The sequence below is a fragment of the Haemaphysalis longicornis genome, unplaced genomic scaffold (assembly GCF_048455015.1).
Source record: "Haemaphysalis longicornis isolate Haplotype H1 unplaced genomic scaffold, Haemaphysalis longicornis Haplotype H1 scaffold_8, whole genome shotgun sequence".
In the NCBI taxonomy this organism is placed as follows: Eukaryota; Metazoa; Arthropoda; class Arachnida; order Ixodida; family Ixodidae; genus Haemaphysalis; species Haemaphysalis longicornis.
Genome location: NW_027526445.1, coordinates 166,845,869 through 166,865,597, shown reverse-complemented (window position 1 = coordinate 166,865,597; position 19,729 = coordinate 166,845,869). Strand labels below are relative to the sequence as shown.

General features: G+C 47.7%; 2 protein-coding genes across 2 annotated transcripts; one reads left to right on the top strand and one right to left on the bottom strand.

Annotated features, from left to right (window-relative positions):
• Window positions 1-689: 689 nt before the first annotated feature.
• On the bottom strand, window positions 690-3,100 carry LOC144148174 (heat shock protein 70 B2-like). Its single transcript, XM_077679755.1, has one exon. It carries the CDS (start codon window positions 2,705-2,707, stop codon window positions 782-784), a length of 1,926 nt encoding a protein of 641 aa, XP_077535881.1. The 5' UTR covers window positions 2,708-3,100; the 3' UTR covers window positions 690-781.
• A 704-nt stretch (window positions 3,101-3,804) lies between these two features.
• LOC144150241 (uncharacterized) lies at window positions 3,805-18,849 on the top strand. Its single transcript, XM_077682095.1, has 5 exons — window positions 3,805-4,033; window positions 5,930-6,060; window positions 6,129-6,191; window positions 13,961-14,087; window positions 15,112-18,849. The coding sequence occupies exons 2-5, from the start codon at window positions 5,943-5,945 to the stop codon at window positions 16,163-16,165; spliced, it is 1,362 nt and encodes a 453-aa protein (XP_077538221.1). The 5' UTR covers window positions 3,805-4,033; window positions 5,930-5,942; the 3' UTR covers window positions 16,166-18,849.
• Window positions 18,850-19,729: the final 880 nt, after the last annotated feature.

Below are 19,729 nucleotides of genomic sequence, written 5' to 3'. Positions count from 1 at the left end.
GCACCAACAGCTTCAGAAAGCTCGTTCCATATTTAATATTGCATCCCGTAGCTGAAGACATTCTGCACGTCTGTACAACACCGCTTTGCGGTTCACCACTTCGAGCTTAAACTTCTCCTATTAGTGAGCTTTGAATTCATTTCCAGCCCACCTGCCCAGTAACTGTCCTTTTTCTATCCATCATGCTAGTTGAACCGCTTCAAGACGGTGGTGTCAAAAAACATTTGCTGTTGTAACTTGAGCATACAGTTTGAATTCGTGCAGCTTATTTTTGTGACAAACTATATATTATAAGACCTATCATAGTGGCTCCAACCAACCCAAAAATCTGCTGCACTTGTCTTAGTGCCTTCTTATTCATCCGGACACTGATCTCTTGTCAATCCTGTGTTTTCTCATGCACAGATACTTCCCTTGGACACGAATATTTTCATAGCAGATTAATCAGCAGAACATTAAGCAGTTTTGCATAATTTGCAAGGGCCGATCGCACTTATACCCATGGCCACAATACAACCAGCATTGTTTAATAACTTACCTTGAACACTGTTCCTCGGCACGCATTACGCTCAGTGGCCAACACAATGGAAACGATTTTTGCCGCCGATCGGGAAGAGAAGCCCAACGGCCTCAAATATCCCACGCCAGAGGCGAAACAGACAGGGCACATTAGAAAAAAAAAATGCTGTTTATTCGGACAACACAATCGAGGGACATGGATGACGATGACATTTTTACAGTGAGTGAATAAATTACTTGATGATGACTAGGCTGGCTGCTCTCAGTCCACTTCCTCTACTGTGGGTCCCGACTGGAAGGGCGCCGAGCCGGCGTGCTTCTGCGGCCCCCCCTGCTGCTGGTGGAGCTTGCTCATGGCGGGCGAGCAGGCCTGCTGGAGCTCCCGCAGCCGGTGCTCGTACTCGTCCTTCTCGGCCAGGCCGTTGGCGTCAATCCAGGACAGGGTGTCCCGGCACCTGGACAGCACGGCCTCCTTCTCGTCAGGGGACAGGCGGCCCGCGGGGGCCTCCTCAGCTGCCTGCTTCACGCCGTACACGTAGGCCTCGAGCGCGTTCCTGGCGGCCACCCGCTGGCGCTGCGCCTCGTCCTCCTGCTTGAAGCGCTCGGCCTCGGCCAGCATGCGCTCGATCTCCTCCTTAGAGAGCCGGCCCTTGTCGTTGGTGATGCGGATGCTCTGCTGCCGGCCCGTGCTCGAGTCCCGCGCGGACACCTGCAGGATGCCATTGGCGTCCAGGTCGAAGGTCACCTCGATCTGGGGCACGCCCCTCGGGGCCGGCGGGATGCCGTTCAGGTTGAACGTGCCCAGCAGATGGTTGTCCCGGGTCAGGGCCCGCTCACCCTCGAACACCTGGATGGTGACCGCGGGCTGGTTGTCGGCGTACGTGGTGAACGTCTGCGACGTCTTGCACGGGATGCGCGAGTTGCGCTCTACCAGCCGGGTCATGACCCCGCCCGCGGTCTCGATGCCCAGCGACAGCGGCGCCACGTCCACCAGCAGCACGTCGCGGATGGCGTCGCTCGAGTCGCCGCTCAGCACGGCCGCTTGCACCGCGGCGCCGTAGGCCACCGCCTCGTCCGGGTTGATGCCCATCGAGAGCTCCTTACCGCCGAAGAAGTCGCGCAGCATCTTCTGCACGCGCGGGATCCGCGTCGAGCCGCCCACGAGCACCACGTCGTGGATCTGCGCCTTGTCCATCTTGGCGTCGCGCAGGGCGCGCTCCACGGGCTCCAGCGTGCTGCGGAACAGGTCCATGCACAGCTCCTCGAAGCGGGCGCGCGTCAGCTTGCTGTAGAAGTCGATGCCCTCGAACAGCGCGTCGATCTCGATGCTCGCCTCGCTCGAGCTGGACAGGGTCCGCTTGGCGCGCTCGCAGGCCGTGCGCAGCCGCCGAAGCGCGCGCGGGTTGGCGCGCAGGTCCTTGCGGTGCTTGCGCTGGAACTCGGCCACGAAGTGCTCCACCATGCGGCTGTCGAAGTCCTCGCCGCCCAGGTGCGTGTCGCCGGCCGTGGCGCGCACCTCGAACATGGAGCCCTCGTCGATGGTGAGCACGGACACGTCGAAGGTGCCGCCGCCCAGGTCAAAGATGAGCACGTTCCTCTCGCCGCGCAGGTTCTTGTCCAGCCCGTAGGCCAGCGCGGCCGCCGTCGGCTCGTTGATGATGCGCAGCACGTTGAGGCCCGCGATGGCGCCGGCGTCCTTGGTGGCCTGCCGCTGCGAGTCGTTGAAGTAGGCCGGCACCGTGATGACCGCGTCGCGCACCTGCGCGCCCAGGTACGCCTCGGCCGTCTCCTTCATCTTGGCCAGCACCATGGCCGAGATCTCCTCCGGGTTGAAGCGCTTCCGCTCGCCCTTGAACTCGACGCCGATCTTGGGCTTGCCCGCCTCCTCCTCCACGCGGAAGGGCCAGTGGCGCAGGTCGGCCTGGATCTTGGGGTCGTCGAAGCGGCGTCCGATCAGCCGCTTGGCGTCGAACACCGTGTTCTCCGGGTTCATGGCCGCCTGCGCCTTGGCCGCGTCGCCGACCAGCCGCTCCGTGTCGGTGAAGGCCACGTAGCTGGGCGTGGTGCGGTTGCCCTGGTCGTTGGCGATGATCTCGACGCGGCCGTGCTGGAAGACACCCACGCACGAATACGTGGTGCCCAGGTCGATGCCGATGGCCGGCACGTCACTCTTCGTTCTGCTTGGCATGATTGCTTGGTTGTCGAACTTGCGTTCTGTATGAATAGCTTTCTGTTTTGGATCAGAAAATCTGCTGCGCTCGGCCGCGGCGCGGCATTTATACCGTTCGCGCGCTTTTCTCGACGCGCCCAGAAGCGTCGAGAACGCCGCTGGCCAATGGGATTACAGTTGAGTCGGTGACGTCACCGCGCCCGCTTCGCGATTGGTCTCTTTCGGTTCGAATGCACGAGAAAGCTCTGGCGTCGTCTGCTACGGCGAACACAAGGAACAAAAAACAAAGAAACGAGGAAATTTCGCTCATTTCACCAGTTTTTGATTGGTATCACGTTTGTTTGCGGTGGTATGTTTTTGAATCGCTAATGAACAAATATTTCTACAAGAACAAACTTCAAGCGAGGCTTCTTGCTACTTGTTACACACCAAAAAGATGTGATCAAATCGAACCCTGTCCTATGCCCTTTCAGGCGGCACATGTGCACAGCAGTTGTCTCAAGTTCTCGTTCGCACCTGAGTGTCTCAAGTGCGAAATAACCTTATTATGGCCAGCAGTGAACTCCATCGCGTGCTTATTTCTTGGCACACGCCATGTGGAAGTTGGTTGGACGTCGGAGTCGCGCACCACGCGACCCCCCCTCCCCCGCGCACGTACAAGCACACATCTCACAGAAGATGTCTTTTCACTAAGGATCCCGGGGAGGCTGATGTGCGCCAGGGAAGGAAGCGAAATACACCCCTTCAGTTGTATGTTCACACAAGCATACCGCAAGGCGCAATTAAGACACGACGATTGAAGACAGACCTTCCTCTATGGCGCGGTGCTTTCTACTCTACACGACACAAACATATGGCCACAGAACAGGGAATCTAAAAACGATGCTGGCAGCCAGCGCCGAATCCTCCGTTGGCAGAAGCGACCGCTAGGAGGAGACCGGCATAGAGTAGGTCTCTTTTTTTTGCCTGCTCAGAGCAGCTCTGAGCAGTTCCAAGCAGCCCCAAGCTGCTCCCGCGGCTCCCGCCATAGATGTTCTATGGGCAAATAAAATACGGAGCTGCTTGGAGCTGCTCAGAGCTGCTTTGAGCAGGCAAAAAAAAGAGACCAAGTAACTCTGGTAACCCACCTGATTGCTGCTTCGCAGAACCGCAACTGCTCCAACCGCGAATTCACAAAACCAACGTGTCAAAACATTCGATCGTGGTCAAAACTGCGTCCGGCTACTACTGGGAACCAGCAGCTGTAGTTTCCTCCCTGTTCTGTCCTTTTGTCTGCGTGTCAGAACTCCCCGGGGATGTCGTGAGCTACGTTTAGAACAAGGCTCTACAACTGCTCCCTCAAAGGTCTGTCTTCAATCGTCGTGTTCCTCGTGTCTAGCGCCTTGCGGTATGCCTGTGGGGAGGGAGGCATGTGTGAACGAACTCTAGAAGTTCGTTCTGCTCTTGTATACAACAGAAAGTATAAAGGAGGCTATGATACAACTGAAGGGGTATTTTACCCCTTCCCCTGGCGCAGATTAGCCTCCCTGTGATCCTCCCTGAAAATACATCTGTGAGATGTGTGCGTGAGCAGGGGAAGGGGGGTTTGGGATAAGAAGACATAAAGCCAGATAGGCAGCTGGCCTATGTAACTTTTATTGGTAGTGATGAGAGTTTTTCTAATAAATAAAAAAGTTGATGGGCCTTCGTTTTTTTTTTTTCTTTTTTTTTTTTGAGGGAGGGGGAGGAGGGGGGGAAGATGTGAGATATGTGTTAAACAGAGTTTTTCTTAATCCGACAATGCTGTCTTTTTAATGAGATGGAGTTTTGTGTGTTTGTGCCGTTTCAGCAACAACAATAAAAGCTTGTGGAACTTACGCCTACAGAAACTTGGGAACAGCAAAACACTGATAACACACGCAGAGTGATAGTGTGCTAGCTTCTGCAATCCTAGCCATATGATTTCTTATTCATAATTAGGGAGCTACCCTGCTTAACCAGTGAAGTGGGAGTTTTTTAACAAACAAAGAGCATCAAACGTATAATTGCACGGAAAAGGTAAAACAGACACAAAAGGCAGCTTTTTTGTGCGGAGTTTGATTGCAAGTTCAGATTCCCTTTTTTCATTGCGAGAATACCCCGAGAAAAGGTGCTCGTGCATTGTCAGTTTGACACGCAAGAGGCCTCGAATATCTCGCTTGTTGCGTCTTGAAGCTGCGCAGAATGTGCATACCCTGAAAGTTGAAACATGGCCGTAAGCGATCCACCAGATGTCCTGCCCCTGCCATTGACTTTACAGCAGCACGACGCTCTCGCAATTTCTCTCTAATGCAGTGGCTGGTCTGGCCGACGTGGCATTTGCCACGTGATAGTGGGGTCCTGTACAACACAGTAACACTACATCTGAAATGAGGTTTAATGAGGTTTGGCCAATCGAATTCCATTCGCCTTTCATTAAACGTCTTATAAAATGTGGGGTGTGCTTGCCTGTGCAGCTGACATTTGCAGCTCCTTTATTCACCACGTTGCACATGCATACAAGCTTGGCTGGCGCTGAAAAGACAACTTGAATGCCGCATTTTCTTGCCACCTAATTGAGGCAGTGGGGTAGGTCATGAATATACGGCACAACCGCAATCCACACAGGTCTGCATTCAAGACAATTTAGACATGTCTGACTACCTGAATTGACCTCCTTAATCAGGCTCCACCAAGCACTGCACTTGGTGGAGGACAATTGGCAGATCACTGCCAGCGTTGCTTGTGTACACCCAAGTACACAATAACAATGAATAGTAGCATATGAATGGTTCTAAAAAGCTTATGGACTTCTTTTAACAAAACAGTGTCTGTGAAAGGCACTTTATTACTCCAAAGCTGAACTTCCTCTAATCACTCTAATCAGTTGGATTTTCAGGTGTTTGTGCCGTTTCAACAAAAAAAAGATTGTAGTACTTAAGCCTGAGAGAAACTTGCAACAGTGAAACATTTATGGTACACATGAAGCGATAGCGTGGTAGCTCCTGCAATCTCACCTAGTGCAGGAAGACTGAAAAATGCATGCATGGTCTGCAAGTTGTTTTTCATGACAAAGAAGCTACCTTGCTTAACCATATACCTGTTTGCAGAGCGCACGTCTGGTTGTCTTAACCGTTTTTACGTTATTTTCTCCCTCGACATAAATCTTGTGACAATCTTACTGCTCTTGGTGTTGAGCGTGATTGTCGAAATTGAACTGGTGGTTGTGTCTTTTGCTTTCAGAAGGCACTGCAGCATGAGCAGCGAGCATGTCACGTGCGACAGGGTCAGTGCTGCACGGCTCGTCGTGCCAATGTCTACGGATGCAGCGTGCAGCCGAAAGACGCAGGCTGCCGTCACCGCTTGCGCCAAAGGTACCGCCCCCCCCATCCTACCTAAATGCCAGTCCGCACGCATTACTGAATTTGGATTTTCTCTCCAGGAACGCAGTGTGCCCTGGTGTCACTCGTCAGCACAGGCTCCCAGACACAGGAGGAATTTCCAGGTCAGAATTCAGGATCGTTTCTTCTCGCATCTGCATTCGAGTGGGAAACGGTGGAGGCAACCAAAAAAAAAAAAGAAACGAATTCCTGTCAAGTGCATTTTCGCAAATTATGTTTTGCAAGGTTCCTTTCTTCTGTTCGCATTTGTGATGATATTCTGATGCAGTGCGGATATTCCTTGATGAACGTCATTTATGTTCCACAAAGTGTGGTGCTTCTATCACATGGCATGTTAAAACAAGGTCTGTCAGTAAACCCCAACCACATGCATGCTAATGGGTAAGCTGATGTGATGGCGTTGCAAAGGCTTCATTTCATTCAGTCCACAAAGGATCGGGCTCATGCTTTCACCAAAAAATAAAGGATTCTTGGTTTTTCTAAATTTTGTTGCAAACGTACGTCTAACCTTTGGGTTGCCACACAATTTTTTTTCGTTGTCAGTAAAAGTAACAGCCTACTGCTTGCCAGTACTAAAGGCTTTCAACAGGCCTACAAGGCTTTGCCATCTGTATATTGCTGTGTGCTTTTGCTATGTGAGGGTTTTGGGCTGCCAATTCATTTGAGCCGGAAACTTGGAAAACATCATATACTTTGTTTCTCTTTCTGTGTGGAAAAGCTTCGTAAAAATGTTAGCTCTCTTATGTTCATTGAGTTTTGTCAATTACCCTTAAAAATAATAAGGTGAGGTAGCAATATTGCAATTAATTCTGTCGTTCCATGCATTTTCGTGCACAGACACAGGCGCGCCTCATTTTTCTAGGGCACCAACTGTGCCATCGTAAACTCGTGAGAAAGTTCGAAGTAAAAATTTTTGATGGGATAAAAGGGAAAGAAACCAACAGTGGAAACATGTACAGAGCTAGGCAGTGTGCTTAAAGGCATCGTGAAAAGAATATGAAGTCGTCTTTTTTTATTTTATGTGTTGTTAGCATTCCTCAAATATAGGTACTAAATCCGAAGTATTTCGGGAAAATGTTGTTTCTACAGTTTACAATAACGGTTTTAAATTTGCATTTTTCGGCACATCTGTGCCGACCATGCGGTGCTTTCTTCTGAGAACGTAACCAGCCAATGTTGTGTCATGTTCAGATGGTCGTGAAGACTGCGTACAGCTTCGCTACTTTCAATTCTTGTGCATTAGCCATTCTAGCCACCCTAACATTAGTGTGAGCTTCCTTCATTTCTTTAGAAGTGATAATCATTGGACATCACCTTGGAGGGGCGTATGCTATGACATGACTTTCTCATTCCAAGCAAGTGTTCCCACGATTACGGCAACCGCTGAAGTTTTTTTTTCTTTTCTTTTTATAGCGTAAGCTACACTGGCCGAGGTAGAACAGTTTCGTGTGGGCCGTGAAGGGCCGTTCTGCGCAAGCACGAGGAGCATTGGATTGGTTTGGATCGGATCGGATTGGCTTGGATTTGATTGGATTAAATTGGATTGTGTTGGATTGAAATCCAACACATTCGCCGGTCTGCGCATTCCAGAAGAGTGACGTCATAGCCGCGGCAGACGCACTGGTGCCAGCGTGTGCCTAGCTGTGCGCCTCCGTTGCGCAGTAGCCAAGTCTGACGCTGCACCGGAGCCGCTTCATAGCCGTTTCGCGTGGCTCCTGGAGAGCCGTGCTGCGCATGCGCGAGGAGCAGTGACTGGACTTGACTGGATCGGATTGGATTGAACTGGACTGTACTGGATTGGATTGGAGATCGTTTTAGCAGCAGTAACCATAATCAGGCTCAGCTAGACAACCAGGAAACCTAAGAATAACCAGCTGAACCTTAGCTTACGCTACGTATACCTTGGAATAGCCAAGATAAGCCACTGCTAATTTTTTTTTACCAATCTTAACTAATCTCAGCATGCTTGGCTTGACAAATGTGCGTTGGGGATGCTGGGAAGTCGACGCGAGGCATGCACAGACGAGAACTCAGCCCTTTCTTGGTTTTTTAACTGCCGGGCGCTCGCCGCAACCTTGGCCAATCCTTCTAAGTGGGTTTTCTTGGCTTGACAAATGTGCTCAGGGGAGGCTGGGCGGTCGTCGTGAGACATTCACGTACGAACGCTATAGGGACCGGGCAGCTGGACGGGTGGCGCCACCACTCGGCGCTCCCCTCGTCAGTGGAATGAGCCGGTGCATAGGACTACACAGCCTCTCGTTGTTTTTGTCGTGTTTGCTTTGGTGCTCTGAATGTTTTGGTGGTGTTGTGAGCGTATATGTGTGGTGAAACAAAGTCTAGACAGATGTGTTGGGTTCTTAGATGCAGTAATGACTACGTAAATTTGTCGGACGCTTCTAAAGTTGGGTATCGGCTGCAATGGCATAAGCGCTTTTTGCAGCGATCTGCGCTTGGCTACACCCGTTCTGAGTACGAATAAAACTACTATTAGTAGTATTATTTTCTTCTTAAATGCACTAACGGCTACGCAAACGTATTGGATGCTTGCAAGATTGGGAATGGGCTACATTGACACGAGCGCTTTTTGCAGCGCTCTCCGCCTGGCTGCGCGCGATCTGAGTCGGAATAAAACTATTAGCAATATTATTATTCATTTCTACCTCTTTAAATTATCTTCACTGGTTTCAGTGACTATGGTTTCCACGCCAGCCTTAGCGCTGGAATACCTCGATACGTGTGCTTTATATAGAAAGGCACCTGCATACGAGATGGATGACCGTGTAGCCGTAGAAATGTTGCGGTAGTTCACACTTTCTGTAACAGTGAGCCTTGTGCCTTCGGTTTTGGTGAGCGACACTGTGACAGCATGGGAGCCTGAAAGCCGAACTGTAAATCCCACATTTGTGGTGGTCATTTTATCAAGAGCCAAAGTTATTCACCAACTCAACAGCCCAAGCTACAAACCATCCCTCCTCCCATTCCCGTTTTACCCCCTGCGTAGAATAAAGGCTGGCACCGATAGTTAAAAAATGTGGCAGCGTTAACGTCAGCCGGTGTTTTTTAATGCTTAAGTATTCTTTACAGAGTACCTAAAAAAATCGTGTAATGCCTGGTGAAGACACCAAACAGGCGCGATTAGTTGCCTCAAATACGGGTTCATCAGCCCGAGTCCTCCAGCACAGACACATTTCCGACACGCTGGACAAAGCTAAGATTTGGAGAGGGGGGCATAAAAGTTCAAAATTAAACAGCAAAATTATCTAGCCCTCCGTCTAATGATTATGATGGTTGAACGCAAAGCTTTCTTTCTGCGGAATCGAATGGGAAATGGTCAAAGTCAAAGACGCTGCGATCAAAAGACCAAACTGCGTGCTGGTCGAATTCGACGCTCAACTAGTCAACGTTTAAATCCAGAAGGCAACCAAGGAAACCCATACGATAGAGCATTGCGATAAACCCTCATCGTCGTTAGACGAAGGTGTGCATGATTTTTCAAGCGTAGGTGGCAGCTTGTAAACCGACCGCAGCATTCAGTTGTAAAACTGGTAAAACTGAGTACAGGTTTCGGGCAACCTCCTGTCTTAAGTCCTTCAGCCACGCAGGAATTGGTTTTTGAAAAACCATTTACCAACTAGCCAGCAACCATTGCAATTGTTCTAAAGCAATGCTTCTCCACGACAAGCAATAACGTTCTACTATCATGCGGTATTTATTCTATCAATGATTCCCGATGACTGTAGTAAGAGCATTTCTGTGAAATTAAACACGTTTCAGCCGTAGGTAATCAAGTAACGGAAGCGTCGTCCATCACAATTTCTGTTTCGAGGTAAATCTTAGAAGACACCCCCCAACTTTGTCTTTCGCTTGTGCACGACATCGACGCTGTTTCGTCATCAACTGCCCAAGGCCAGCGCCGCAGCATTCCTAGATCGGTTGCACACACCGGCTTTGTGGGAGCATTTAGCTGCAGTATACTCCTCGATACGCGAAACTGCAAGCAGGCATAAAAAAATTGCATGAAGCAACGAACTTTAACTTCCAGCTTGGCGCATTGAGCGTCGTCTGCTATTTGTAAATACTGAGTATGGGCGTAAATCACACACATGGCATGCCTCGTAAATGTCCCATCCACGCTCAAGATTTACCGGTCTGAAAAATGCACGTGGGGTTACGTACGCTTTGCAAGCCGCACCGCAGAAAAACGACAGAAAGCCATGCACAGTTATGCTGCGCTGACCGCCACTCGCATTCCACTGACGAGCGGTTCGCCACGGGTGGCGCTGTTCGCTGAAGCGACGGTGGTGCCATACAACGGCCGCCCGGTCCCTGTACATTTTCTTGGTTTTGCTAACTGCAGGGCTGTCCCTGCAAGGCCTGCGCTCGGCAATTTCTTGGTACTTTTAACTGCGGACATGAAAAACTACGATTTGCTAAACAGTTTCGCTGTTTAAAAGCGTCAACTTGTTTCACAGTTTATTTGATATTGCAACAATAAACTAAGCTGCAGCCACTGTGCCAGCTGGCTGCGGCTTGTGTAACTACTTCCTGTTGAAAAGAATGCAAGAATGAATGATGTAGCATATGGTCTTTTAATGTTGAAAATTTATGCATAGCGTAGCACATACTACGAATATAATACCTATATCAGCTATAACAGTGGTACACGCTCAAACATAATAACATAGACTAACACAATAGAAGTAAACACTAAGACCCACAACAGTGAAAAAAAAATACCTATGTTGCGCCTGCTGTGAGGAGGTGTACATAATATTTAGGGATGGTCAAATAGTGAATTTGAGGTTCGAAGCGAATTCAAAGTAAATAGTGATTTGATCGAATAATTTCAGATCTAATAGTACAAACAGTATACATCACAAATTATGAAGAAAAAATGAGCAAATTGTGACCTTACTAAGAGTCGGAACTCACGTAGGCACAGAATTTTGTGAACCTATTACCAGTTGAGTATTATTCAGAAATGACATCCACAGCATCTCTTTACTAATCTTGTTGATACGGGAACCGAAAAATGAAATATAATATCTGAAAATCGTATTATCCAAATGGGTTTACAAAGAAGGAAAATATGCATGCTCTTTCAGCAATTCACTTTTATGGAGCAACATTGAGGTATCTGCTCAATTTGTGCTACCCTCTCTTCTTTCAAATGCCTAGGAGTAAATTATTCTAAAACGTACAACAAGAAGCTGCCGGTATTTGTTGCTTTGGCAGACATTGCCTTGTACGACAATCCGTATCGTGCCGTAAACTGGTGAAGGCAGCCTCCGGATGCTGGAAAGTTTTGAAAACCCAAGGAGAGCGCGATGTTGTCAACTGTTTCGCGTAGGAGTGACCCGTCGAAGTTCACTCCTGTCGCTCTATAACTTCCTTGAACCATGTAAGCAAGATTTTTTCATTTTACTCATGCTCCGCACATCACGTTTGTTTTACACCACATTCAAAAACTTGTAGCTTCTTTAGAAGTTACTCTTGCTGACTGACAATAGTGTTGAACATTGACAATGGCAAAGCGAGTTGGCTTGCCAAATCTACACAATTCGGGTACGTGACGATTCGATCATCTATGAAGGAAAGTTTGACATCCACCTGAATGCAGCCAAGCTTTCGTTCATAGAAACTTACTCCACCTTGGGGATTTTCCCTAAATCTGGTCGATTGACAGTTCATCGAACGCCGTTTCATCGAAGGCATGTCCGTTTCATAGAAACCGTTTCATCGAACGTTGTTTCATCGAATTGACGTCGCACGTTTTATCGAATGCTGTTCGGAAGCTGTGGTCACGATTACTACTGCTGCTAGAAAAGTTCAAGTTTTCTCGTCACAAAGAGAAGCATGAAAGCTTTATAATTTAGCGTCGTGTAAAAAACAGCTCACTTTTTAAGCACGAGTCTTTGTCACTGCCGCCTCCCGTGACGATTATATAGGCAGCATGCAATGAGTTGAAGTTGCCCCGGGTGATGGTGCCTTTTCTGTTGTGATTACTGAAGTTGGTTATTGCCTTTCTTTCGGTTTTCTGTAACTGTGTTTATACAAAGTAATTGATCGCACAAATCGCCAGTAGATAGACATTTTCAGGACGCACTAAAATTTATCGACCGACTGGCATAAATCAAAAAGTTTATTTTGCAAGGACGACATGAGCTGTATCTGTAACTGTAATGCTTAATGGCATGACAATGTACGAAAACGCAGTAACTGCTTTTATTACTCAGCATTTTCCCTCAAAACATCCTTTACTTGCATGTTTCTCCGGTGGTTCGAGATGCGCCCGAGGGCCTCTTCTCGTCTAGCACAGCCTTCCTCTGCTTAGGCGGCTGCTGGCTACGCAAAAGTGCTGTCAGCCGGCTGTCCGTAGCTTTTTCTTCGTGTTGCAGGCGGCAGAGGAACCGCCCGATGCCGGGATGTCAGATTTCAACAGCCTTTGAAGACCTGCAGTGTCAACTTTCTGCAGATATATTTTTTCACGGTAACCCTTGTTCTGCTGAGTGCTGAACAAACCAGAAGGCAGGCAGAAACCGAGGTGGCACACGGATCGCCAGTTCACCGGGCAGCTGGGGTGGCTTTCCCATACGTAATTATTTTCAAACCAGCATACCAGCTCCGAGACGGCTGGCGGAAACTCCTTCTTCAGCTCTTCAAACGCCTGCCAGCCAGCAAGATTTTAGCAATACGCGCAGTAACTGTAGTCTATTGACGTTCGGTCAAATTCTATGGTATGCCAGGAAGGTCAAACTGCAGAATTGTCGGACGGAGGCGGAAAAATTGGCGTTGCTTGCTGAGGCTGAGACACTTATGTAGATGCCAGTATCTAGCGAACTCATGAAAGCTTAGCTACATGCCAAAGTGCTTGGTCCCATGCTTCAATGAAACAAATCAGCGGTTTCTTACGCATTAAAATGGTCGTACCAAAACGATTGGCATGAAGATAGAAGCGCGCAAAATATTAACAATCTCATTTATTGCTGTCCATGCGCCCTAAAGGCTTTGCTCTATTGTGTACGACCAAATTCGATGAAATGTCCTTCTATTAAACGGCGTTCAATGAAACAGTGTTCAATCAAGCGGCTTCTATGAAGTGGCGTTCGATTTAATGGCATTCGATGAATATTCTGCAACCCACACGCTTCCTCTTTGGGTTCCCTTTGAATTGGCGTGCAATTTCCACTTGCGCTTAGAATTTCTTTGACGTTGTCACAAGCCTGGAAACATGGCAGTGCATAGCAACAAGTCAAAAAGAGAACAAAGCACTGCGCGGGAAGCACAGTCCATGGAGAAGTCGGGATGGGAAGTTGCCCCTGCTGCGAGCATTGAACGCCTTCTTCTTTGAATATGATACGATTTTCTTCATGGAGGGGTGCATCGCCTAACTTATCGTCAGCCTTGCACGGAACAGCCGTGCGTTGTAGTCATGTTCTTGCAGAAAAACCAGCGCTTTCACTCCCTGGGCGTCTCCGCAACGTGCAGGTCTTGGCTTGTTGGAATACGGTTTGAGCGAGTATACCAAAGAATAAACGTAAGATTGCTGAAAATCTCGGTCGAGATTCGCTTTCGCGATCGTATTATCCAATTTTCGGCAAAAATGTGATCGTAATAAACGCACAAAAATGCATTACTTCTAAGGGACGACGGCCGGTGACGAAATAATAAAACGTATTGTGCCGAAAAACGTAATATGTCGAATCGTATCAACGAGATTCCACTGTATTTTCTCCCCAAATTCTGATGATTCCCCAGCCTCGCCGTCTGTCTTGGAGGCAAACACGTGTGGTGCATTGAAGTAAGGAGCCTCTCGAAAGGTTCTATAACACTTGTTGCCTTTAGCGGCTCTGACCTTTAATTTTTTTTTCAGTTTGGGAGGTGGACAGTACTCAATTTGGTGCCACGAAGAAATGCCCTCCTTCGGGACTTCACACAGAGACTGCGGCGAAGGCCGGCCCTTGCAGATGCTCCTGCCACTCGCATTCCAACAACCAAGGGTGGGTTAAATGGCGATGCTGTTGCTCGTAGAACATGAACCATGTGGAGGACATACCCTGAAACTGGGGTTCATTTTGCTCAGCACAAGAAGTCTGTTGCAAGAAGCTTAGTTGATGGTGAACCGCCTGTGCAAATAAAAATGTTATGTTCCTTTTCTTCACTAATATCTTGACAGACTTATTTGGGCCATTGCACTTGTACATATGCGGTCACTCTTATCACAAGTTTCTACCTAATTATGAATTGAGTGTCGTTTTTAAAGGCCTGGCTTTATCTCGCTCAACACCTTGACTACCCAAATATTCTGCATTGTTCTAGGTATCCTGCTGCGAGTCTGAGAGACTAAGCTTCTCCTTCTGAGCAGACTAACAGTTAAATGTATTTTGGTCGAGGTACTTTACCAAACTACTTTACTTTACAACTTTACCGAAGTTGTCTTGTGCCAAGTTCTGCATGTGTATGCTAGTTTATGCTGCTAGTCACGAAGGATGAGCAGATGCTAATGTTAGTGCTGCCATTTCTATAAGCTAGACAAGCTTTCGTTACGTTTTGTGCATGAGTTAACACCCAATTTGGAATCTCCCTTCAAAGAACATTTTACCAATATATTGGCTCCTAATATATTTGTATGTGGCCATATATTTAAGAAGCTGTATGCATTTAGGTAGATTAATTGCATTTTACAGGCAAGTGTTTTTAATGGCTCAATTGGAGTTTACCTCTGTTTGGTAAACATCTAAAACACTTGATTTGCAATGTGATCTTTACATAGGGGATCCACTGCCACGCTTTTTTAACCTTGTCACTCATACAGGACATTTTGGCAAGGAATGCTATGGCAAAAGCTATCCAACTCAGTTTAGCAGGTACCTTGGACCTCGCTGTGGTGTGCACTGTGTACATGAACACCACATTTTTTGTACACAGAAGTGTTTTGCTTGGTCAAGAACAGTATCATTTATACCTCCTGTCCACCATTATTCTTGTGCAACTAAACTTGTGTCTCATTTTGTCTACTTTCAGCTTCTCCAATGGCAGCAAAGCAGTCCAGTTTAGAGCGAAGCATTGTTCCTGCGAGTCCTGTCCGCAGCCCCTAAACCGCAGCACCTGTGTGAAAGTGCGTGCCAGTAATAAGGCGCCCCACATCTGCCCTGTTTGCAAAATAGCGTTCTATGGAGAACACAGTCTGGGCGCCCACTTGCGAGGGCACTCTGTCACGAGGCCCTACGTGTGCACCATTTGTGACAAGACCTTCACTCACAAATCCAACCTCAATGCTCATCAAAGATTTCACTCTGGCAACCTGCCCCACGTGTGCAGCACCTGTGGGAAACGCTTTGCTTGGAGGAGCCAACTCATTAGGCATGAAAGTTTGCACTCTGGCGAGAGGCCTTACCAGTGCAGCGTCTGTGAGAAGACGTTTAGTGAAAAATACAGCCTTGTTGTTCACAAAAGAATGCACTCTGGTGAGCGGCCCTACGTGTGTGGCACTTGTCAGATGAGCTTTACTTGGAGAGCCCAACTGGTTAAGCATGGAAGGTTGCACTTGGGTGAGAGGTCTTACAAGTGTAGGGTGTGTGAAGAGAGGTTTAGCACTCAGAATGACGTGGTCACACACGAAAGGGTGCACTCTGCCGAAAAGCCGTACGTGTGTAGCACCTGTGCGAAGAGGTTTGCTAGAAAATCTAACCTGGTTGCTCATGAAAGGATGCACTCTGGCGAGAGGCCCTATGTGTGTGGCACCTGTCAGATGAGCTTCACTTGGAGAGCCCAACTGGTGAAGCACGGAAGGTCTCACGTTGGTGAGAAACCTTACAGGTGCAGCGTCTGTGAGGAGAGGTTCACCACTAAGGGCTGCCTGGTCAAACACGAAAGGGTGCACTCCGCCAAAGAGCCGTACGCGTGTGGCACCTGTGAGAAGAGCTTTGACAGAAAAGCAGACCTAGTTGCTCACGGAAGGATTCACTCTGGTGAGAAGCGCTACGTGTGTGGCATCTGTGACAAGAGCTTTACGTGGAGCAGCCAACTGATTAGGCATGGAAGATCGCACTCTGGTGAGAGCCCTCACCAGTGCTGAGTCTGCGAGGAGCGTTTTTTTACATAGAGCGACCTGGTTAGTCGTAGAAGTGTGCACTCTGATAAGAGGTAGCGTCTGTGAGAAGATCTTTACTACTAAAAAGGCAACCTCATTACCCATGAATTTCGAATTCACAATAAACCTTCACCTAAACTTAGATTCTTCATTTCAGACAGACGTAGTTTACTTAGATTTTTCAAAGGCCTTTAACTGCGTCCCCCATAATTGATGAGTGTCAAAACTTTCGTGTCTTCATCTCGACCCGCTAATCCTGTCATGGATTACCTGTTTCCTAACAGATCGTGTTCACTTCACTTGTGTTGGAGATAGCTGCTTAGAAACTATGAAAGTAATATCCGGTGTTCCTCAGGGATCTGTACTCAGTCAACTTCTTTTCCTTATACTTATAAACGACCTCCCAACTGGCATTTTATCTTCAATCCATCTTTTCGTCGATGATTGTGTAATTTACCGTCTTGTCACAACCAGCGACGGCCAATCCATTTTCCAAAACGACTTCACCTCAATAGGCTAATGGTGCTCACGCTGGATGATGAATCTAAATGTTAGGAAATGTAAGTTCATGCATCTTACCTGGAAGTGCTCCATAACTACATTCCCATACACTTTAGACACAGTTAATCTATCTGAGGTCGATAGCTACCGCTACCTTGACGTTACTATCACTAACAAACTAAACTGGTCGAACCACATTCTAAAACTAACAGCCGACTCGTCAAAGTCCCTGAAAATACCTGTCCCCTCCATCTATCCACAAAATAGCATGTGAAATTTTCATCCGCACCAAATTGGAATATGCCTCCTTCATTTAGAACCCGCACAAAACGTACCTGGTTGACATATTAGAAACTGTTCAAAACCACACCACCCGTTTCATCTCATCCAAATATGACAACACTATGAGTGTTACCAACTTAAAAGCATCTACTGGACTGCCCCTCTTAGCATCAAGACGCAAAATTTCGCTGCAAAACCTATTCAATAAATTGTATTATAACTTCCGTGACCTTTGTTTTACACTTTTATTTCCACCCGTGCACTCATCACGTCGCGGCTTCAATTCTTTGAGCATTCAAACAGTTCATGGTTGCACTAACGCTTTCAACAAATCTTCCCTTCCCGTAGCAATAGAACAATGGTACTCCCTCCCAGAATCCGTCGTTGCCAAGCAAAACCCTTCAACATTCCGCAACTTACTAACTAGCTCCTATATCCTAAATTAACCTGTGATATTGTGTTTCTCGTTTCTTTGTTTACGTGTAATTTTAGCGTCCTTTCCAATTGTTTTTGCTTCTCGTTTGCTTCTTTACATGTCTGTTAAATATAATTACACCCCAACCAATAGTACAAAACCTGACCCGACGTTTCGAAGCCGGCTCGGCTTCTTCTTCAGAGATGACACGGCTTACATTGCAGCGTCACCTGACAACTTTTCGCCGCTGCTGGCCTTCCACGAAACCCTTCTGTGCGGAACGCAGCCCATGTGTTTACACAGACTGGAGAGTCCCTTGCAAGCCATTGTGGCTCCCTGGGTGTCGCTGTAGATACCTTGACTCAACGGAAAGGCGCTTCCTCCAGTTTGTCTCTTTTTCGAAGGTGGAAGTTCCGGCAAGGTCAGCTTCTTGGTCTGCCGCCTCGCATTGTTCAGAGACAGGGGCTGCGTTATTTGTTCTGTCTGCGGACATCATTCTTGCACTGCCTTGTCCTCTCGGGGAGATTTTGGGGCACTCAGCGCAAGGAGTGGGGAACACCACTCTGGGTGCTTCGCCCATTGTAGCATGGATCTTCTTAGGGGAAGATTAGATGGGCCATCGACGCCAAAGGCTTGTGACCGTGTGAGTACGCAGGCTGACAGGTCGGCGCCCTGCTGGCTCCTGGTTCGTAGGGCGCTGGTACGCGTTTCAAATGTCAGACAGTTCATGCCCCCAGTGAGTTCATCGCTCTTTTTTGCTTTGTGCGGCGGACTAGGAAACGGATAGCTTCTTAGAACAGCTCCTTTCTCTCCCTCCCTCTCTCTTTCTATTTTCTTCTCTTTTTTTGAGGTTGTCAACTGCAGTGATCTTTACTAACGCAAAAACTTCTCATGCCTGTACGTCTTTACTTTCTTTATTCGTATGTATGTCCAAAATGTTGTCTGTATTACTGTGTATTCTTCTTATGTGTGTACTATTGTTTTGCCCCCACCCCTTATGCAATTCCCTGCAAGGGGCCTTTAAGGGTACAATAAATGACAATGATGATGATGATGAAAGAGCCTCTCTGGTGATAGGCCCTACGTGTGTGGCATCTGCGAGAAGAGCTTCACTGCAAGGCGGAACCTGGTTAGGCACCAAGGACATCACCCCGGCAAGAGGGTGTGTGCATTTATATCTGCCAAAAGGGGTTTGCTTGTAGCAGCAACCTTGTTATTCATGAAAGATTGCATTCTTTCACAAATGCCTTTGCAGCAGCTGTGGGAAGAGCTTTGGTAAAAAAGCCCACCTGGTTAGCCATGAAATAATGCACTCTGGCAACAAGACACATGCGTGAACGCATGTGGTTAAGCATGAAAGATTATACACTGGCAATAAGGGCTAGTGTGGAGCTTCTGTCAGAAGAGCTTTTTCATAAAGGCCATTCTGTTAGTCGGGAACGATTACACCGAGCAAAAACCTAATGTCTGTGACATTTGTCAAAAATCTGTTTTGCAACACAAGATCTACGAGCCTTTGCACACTTGAAATGATGTGTTTCCTATGTTGGGAAAGATTTTCCCTGAAAGTGCACTTGGTGCATACCGTGGGAGTTGCGCTCTTTCGAAAAGCTTCATTGCACATATGTCAAAAAAAAAATCTTTGTTTTGGAGTACAACTTGATTATCCACATAACTGTTCACACTAGTTAAATTCTCCTGGAAAGTGCACTTGGTATATCATGAGAATTGCACGGTTGCAAAAATTTTCATGCATGCAATATTTTAGAGAAAGCTTCGTTTTAAAACTACAGCTTGTTTATCATGGGGGGTACTGGAAAGGGCCTGTGCTGACAGTGTCTTATCGGAGAAGCTTTCCTCTCGTGCATCTGCTTGTCAATCGCAAAGTTGTGCATAGTAACAAAAAACTGTGGTTGATTCCCCCGTCATCAGAGTCAATAAAACACGAAAGTGTTTTACCACAGCGAAATCTTTGCGGGTCGGCGCCTGTCTTGTGGGTGTGCTTGACGAGCGACGTCCTGCTGGCGGGTCGCTTCGGCAAACGTGTACTGGCGTCATTTCCGTGACGGATGTGATGTCAGTTAAAACTTGGTTTATCCCGGCATAAAACACTTTTGTGTTATAATATCAAACCCGAAAACGAACAGCCCTACCGTATAAACCTGAATATAGGTCGACCCCCTACCTTGATGTGGGAAAAGGTGACAAAAGAAATAATTCGGCAGAGAAGCACACACACAATGGCTATATTTACTTTTGATGCCCATCCGTCACTGCCACTCATTATGCCTGCCGAAGTCACTCGTCTGAGCTGTCAGAGTCGTCCGAGGATGACTGCTTCTCACTGTCAT

Bases quoted from the DNA above. Each gene is read 5' to 3' on its own strand.
- LOC144148174 (XM_077679755.1), bottom strand. From the start codon at position 2,707: ATGCCAAGCAGAACGAAGAGTGACGTGCCGGCCATCGGCATCGACCTG.
- LOC144150241 (XM_077682095.1), top strand. From the start codon at position 5,943: ATGAGCAGCGAGCATGTCACGTGCGACAGGGTCAGTGCTGCACGGCTC. The intron at 6,061-6,128 runs GTACCGCCCCCC...TTTTCTCTCCAG, and splicing joins CGTCACCGCTTGCGCCAAAG to GAACGCAGTGTGCCCTGGTG. The intron at 6,192-13,960 runs GTCAGAATTCAG...TTTTTTTTTCAG, and splicing joins GACACAGGAGGAATTTCCAG to TTTGGGAGGTGGACAGTACT.